General features: G+C 40.4%; 1 protein-coding gene across 1 annotated transcript; it reads right to left on the bottom strand.

The window, feature by feature from the left end:
• Positions 1–1045: 1045 nt before the first annotated feature.
• On the bottom strand, positions 1046–2838 carry LOC138750125 (homeobox protein Hox-B1-like). Its single transcript, XM_069912260.1, has 2 exons — positions 2247–2838; positions 1046–1499 (listed from the first exon to the last, which is right to left on the bottom strand). Exons 1-2 carry the CDS (start codon positions 2836–2838, stop codon positions 1156–1158), a joined length of 936 nt encoding a protein of 311 aa, XP_069768361.1. The 3' UTR covers positions 1046–1155.
• Between the last annotated feature and the right edge of the window lie 2959 nt (positions 2839–5797).

Below are 5797 nucleotides of genomic sequence, written 5' to 3' on the forward strand. Positions count from 1 at the left end.
AGGTTACTCAAAGTGGAATATGAACAGAGAATGTAGCATGTCTAATTCGTTGCACTGATATTATAGCTCGTTCGCAAACCAAAGATACATCCCACAATGTTGCATTATTTTGTGAAAGGACGCCAAGAGCAACGAAAACAACCAGGAAGCACGCTATTATAATAGTCAAATCATCTTTATTGAAATGAGGTAGCTGAACACTTGGTTGAAAATTGAACATGTTGAGCTCGTTTGCGGAGCTGCCAAGGAGCTGCGAGGCCACTGATAGCCCACACTAAATGATTGCATTACAGTGTAGAACTTCTGCAGAGGCAAACCTAGTCTGCAGATGCCCTCCAGCAATAATTTCTAACGAAACTATATAGTCCAGCAGTATCGTCGGCAGGAAATTTCCAACGATGCGCTGTGCTAACATGATAACAGGCATTACTGCGGATGTGGTTTGGTCGCTTTCTCCTCAAATGGAGGCTTGCTCTCAGACGAAAACACTAGGATGGTCCAATATTGTCACATTCTGCAAAATATATACGTCTGTTATAAGGAAAGGGCTAGTCTCTTTGCCCAAAAGATAGCATGAGCATAAAATGTCACAAAAGCGAACGAAAATTAATACATTTGTTAACACAATGTACGCCCGCTACATTCCTTAAAGACCATTCTTTCACTGAACCAATGTTTTAGAATCGATAAGCCTGGTACAGTATTGGTAGTGCAATCACAAAATAAGCTGCACAGATCTCTTCAAATCGCAGAAAAAAATGTGTATTTTCTCGCTTTCAGATATATACAAACAGTTCGATCTGAAATCATGATTTTCAAATACAAAACAGGCTGAAATCTATGCGAGTACAGTAAGGCTCAATGAAGCCACACTCCTTGCAAAGTTAATAATAAATTAAGGTGAGTAGTCAAAACCACATATTAAAATATATATTCACAACCAGTCCTCTAACATGTGGTATTATAACCGTAGGTATCGAGATATGTGATTATAGTGGCGTAAACGGGTGGAAAGTGCAATGCTAATATTTTTTGGTAGTTTCCCTGAGTTTACAACCGTGACCGAAAAAGGAAGGCAATTATCATTGGTAAACTGCATTGAAGGAAATTAAGTCATGTTCCCCCTTGGTATTCCTATTTGTTTGACAGCCAGAGTTAAGAGGTATGGAATTTCTCTGATGTTGAAGATCTGGGCGACGTGGATGGCGAAGTGGTTGACAACTTGTCCGATCCGTCCCCCGTTTCTTTCGCAGCGGAATTTGAGAAGTTGAGAGTGAAACCTTCTTTCTCTCGCTTCTTCTGCTTCATCCTGCGATTCTGAAACCAGATTTTGACTTGAGATTCATTCAACTCGAGCGTGGCCGCTATCTCTACTCTCCTGGCGCGGGTTAGGTACTTATTAAAATGAAATTCTTTTTCCAGCTCAGTTAATTGCTTGGTGGTGAAATTGGTTCGTATTGTGTTCGTCTGGCCAGCTAATCCATAATCAGCGATTTTGGCTGGAAACGTATAAGGCAAAACAATTTACAACGAACCAACATGAGGAATTCCACAGTCAACCCCCATTCACAACAACTACTGAACTTGGTGCCCCGGACCTTGGTAGAAACAAGAGACTTTACAGAGTATAGTTTAGATTCAACTCAACTTATTGAAGAAGGCTCTGGAACAAAATATGTTTATTCAAGCCACAAGATGGGAGAGTGAAAATCCCACCCTCCCCCCATCCCCACCCCCCGCTGCTTGAGGCTCCTTAAATAAATATTGACCCAGCTGTTTCAATGAAATGTACTACACCATCTCAGAGTGAAACATAGCGCTCAAATAATACTTTGGTAATTTATATTCTAAGATCATGTTTCACCGTGTGGAAATCCGAGGACAGATCATTGCACATCACACTTCAAACTACAGTCCCGCCTTCTGCAGGACTTGCCTGCCATTTTCAGATAACTTTCATAAATTCGGAATCGTCCCATCGTTTAACTCTTATTTGGACCAATTGATTCTGGGAAGGTGGAGGGGCAAACAAGTCACGGCAAAACGATTCGAAGAAATCTTGGGTGTTAACTTTCAACAAAAGATTTTTTTCGAAAATATTTACGTTAAACGTTTTAAATATTTGGGATTTTATAAAGTATAAAACGGCGAAATTGAATTCGTCTTTCACTGGATTTTCCCTGCCCCCTCCAATTTCCTTAAGTCACTTACAGATAAATAAAGTTTCTGACCACTCTCATACTAACCTGTTTTAGGAGGGTTTCTTTTCACTTTCATCCAGTCAAACGTTTGGCCTGAAGAAGATGAATCTGAGGTGCAGGAAGCTTCCTTTTCCCCCTCTTCAGATGGCGACAGATTGGCATAAGTTCCATAAGCCAAGCCCTGTTGCTCTTGGCTGTAAGAAGGCTGATATTGACCCGGCTCTGAGACACCGCAATAAGCGTCTAAAAGTGGATTGACAGTGGGTCCTATATTTCCAGTGTACCCCGAGGTTTGAAAGTACGCCCCGTCCGACTCTTGAGTGAGAAAATAATGGTGATTGTAGCCAGAGATCCAAGTTTGGGCCGTGTAGTTGTTGGGGCCTGAACTAGTGCAAGGATTTGTCAGGCTGGAATGATGCGAATAACTAGCTGGCTGGTGCTGATGCTGCAGTGCATTGTGCGCGCTTCCTCCTGCTAAGAATCGTCCATCACCATTGTAATTGTCAACATTACCTGTACAAGGAGCGAAAGCTGTTATCCCTTGTTCTGAATGGTGGTAACTCTTGGATGAGTAGGCGCTTGTCCCACGATTACAAATTGCGTACTCTACGAAAGAGTTCATCCTCGTTTTGTCCATCTGTTAATGATGGACGGCCAACCTGTTCGGGATTCTCCCTGCCCCTGAAACCCCAAGCACTATGTCACCAAGCAGACTTCCTCCATGGCTCACTAGTAATCAAACGATATCACTCAAAAGGACATTCACACGACCTCGAGTCACCAATGGCATAAGACCTCCTGATGTTAGTGAACTGCATGAGGTGATCCATCACCAGGGTGATATTTACATCACAAAAGCTTTCAATCTAAAGTTAACCGCATCAATCTGATAGCAACACTTAAATGCCAAATCGACCTTCAACAAAAAAGGGGAGGGGAAGAAAGTTGGAATTATTCAAGATTGTTTTTAAAGTGTTAAAAATATTTGGTCAAATCAAAAACAACAGCTGTCTACAAAACCTGGCCATACTATCCCACAGAAACACAGCAGAGCTCAGGTAGGTAATGCAATATATACTTTATGTTCAGTCTGAATAATGTAACATTTGCTAGGGGCATTGTCTAATAGTTGATGTGTTTTTTTTTTAATATGCTGGTTGAGAGATGTGGAAACATTCTATTTTACATAGTTTACAAGTCTAGAGTAAGTGAAAATTAATGGACGTATGCACGTTGGTTGGATGGGGAAGGGTTATAAATGAAGGAATCAGATCTAAATAAATTGCAATGATCTTTTGATGAAGGATGATGTACTAAATGCTACAAAATGTACGTATGATTTTTAGAAAGTTAATGTTTCTCATGGGAGTTTTGATTAAAAGGCTTATAACAAATGTTACTTGATCATCATTTATATGTCCCAAAAAGACATAAAATTATGATATAAATTTGGAAATGAGGTGTCATAAAACACAACCATACTCTCATTTATGTTCCTGCAGTGAAAATATGTAGCCAATTCATTGAAAGATGAAATATAAAAACTATGATGTCAATCCGATTGGATCTTTTTCCATACGTTGAAAATTCAGCCTGATTACAATATTAAAACAGAGATAATATATATTTAAGTGACATATTTCTGCAATGAAGAAATTCTTGTCTTGAAAATGGAATATATTTAATCAATATATCATCAAGGTTGTAAATCAACATTGTGAACTGCATAAATAACTGCTTTGAAATTTTTTTAAAAATTCATGTACTTTTAAACCTTTGAAATATTCATTTTATGTACTTTTTGCCTTGTTATAAAGTTTAGATGTATGTGAAATAGATGCAGTGTTGACAGCACTACAGATGAAATCAATCATCCAATTTTTCACTAAGTACCTTTTTCATTCATACTGAAGTTTTCCCCCCTGAAGTCTCTCCCCCCTTGCACTGGTGGAAAATGGCAGTGAGATGATGGGATATTTGGGAGGGAGTTATTCCATAGATCATTAATGTTTCCCATTTCAAAGTTTGAAATGTATTTTACTCAAGTCAGCAAACCCATTACTTAGAAGAGAGCTAATACCTTGACAAAGAGTGTGATTTTTCATATTTTGATGGAATTGAAGGCATTTCACAGAATATCTTTCACAGTGAGTTTCGTATCTGTCACGTGTATCTATAATTAACTCAGCAGTTAAGGACATTTTATATTTTGAACATAATAAGATGGGTTTCCCTTTACATTCCGGGTTATTACATGTATACACATAGTTTAGTAGTGATTATCAGAAAGCCCGGAGCCTACAATTATACTAATTTACTCAGTTAACAGATAAAAGATTAATTGTGCAGTATGTGATGCATCATTGTTACACCTAGACATTGAACATGTTCGTCACCCCGCCATCTGTTAGGTTCATGGAGAGCTTATATTTTCTCCATAATCATACCTTATCACTGTCACCAAATTCGAGAAGAATTATGTTTACCTTCACTCATTCAGTCGGTGGATCCATATGTCAAAGGCAGTTCTGGCAGCGAGCAATTTACATGTTTGTTGTAAGCTCCATTCTGCTACTGCTACTGCTTACCCACCCAGGGGTGGGTGGGAAAATAAAAGGATATAAAGGGAATGAAGGAAAATGGGGTAGAGAAGGAAAAGGGGCTGGTAAGTATAGGGAAAAACTGCAAACTATGCAAAGCTCCAAACTATGGAAGAAGAAAGATAAGGAGAAGAGTGGACACAAAGGAAGATGCACAAGCCTAGAATGACAAAGGAGGGGCAAAATTGAAAAATAAATAGAATTAGCGATGTAGGTGACTTGAGCAGAGACATTAAGGTGTTATTTGAAGCACAATTATAATAGAGACTGAAAAGAGGGTTGGTGCGAGAACACAGCCTTGCTTCACGCCATTGTTAATGGAGAAGGGTTCAGAGAGCTCATTGCTGTATCTGACCCGACCTTTTCAATCTTCTTCAGCATGATGCTGAACCAAGCCATGAAAGACCCCAACAATGAAGACGCTGTTTACATCCGGTACCGCACGGATGGCAGTCTCTTCAATCTGAGGCGCCTGCAAGCTCACACCAAGACACAAGAGAAACTTGTCCGTGAACTACTCTTTGCAGATGATGCCGCTTTAGTTGCCCATTCAGAGCCAGCTCTTCAGCGCTTGACGTCCTGCTTTGCGGAAACTGCCAAAATGTTTGGCCTGGAAGTCAGCCTGAAGAAAACTGAGGTCCTCCATCAGCCAGCTCCCCACCATGACTACCAGCCCCCCCACATCTCCATCGGGCACACAAAACTCAAAACGGTCAACCAGTTTACCTATCTCGGCTGCACCATTTCATCAGATGCAAGGATCGACAATGAGATAGACAACAGACTCGCCAAGGCAAATAGCGCCTTTGGAAGACTACACAAAAGAGTCTGGAAAAACAACCAACTGAAAAACCTCACAAAGATAAGCGTATACAGAGCCGTTGTCATACCCACACTCCTGTTCGGCTCCGAATCATGGGTCCTCTACCGGCACCACCTACGGCTCCTAGAACGCTTCCACCAGCGTTGTCTCCGCTCCATCCTCAACATCCATTG

This window comes from Narcine bancroftii, assembly GCF_036971445.1.
Source record: "Narcine bancroftii isolate sNarBan1 chromosome 12 unlocalized genomic scaffold, sNarBan1.hap1 SUPER_12_unloc_2, whole genome shotgun sequence".
Lineage (NCBI taxonomy): Eukaryota > Metazoa > Chordata > Chondrichthyes > Torpediniformes > Narcinidae > Narcine > Narcine bancroftii.

Bases quoted from the DNA above. Each gene is read 5' to 3' on its own strand.
- LOC138750125 (XM_069912260.1), bottom strand. From the start codon at position 2,838: ATGGACAAAACGAGGATGAACTCTTTCGTAGAGTACGCAATTTGTAAT. The intron at 1,500-2,246 runs GTTAGTATGAGA...ATACGTTTCCAG, and splicing joins AAGAAACCCTCCTAAAACAG to CCAAAATCGCTGATTATGGA.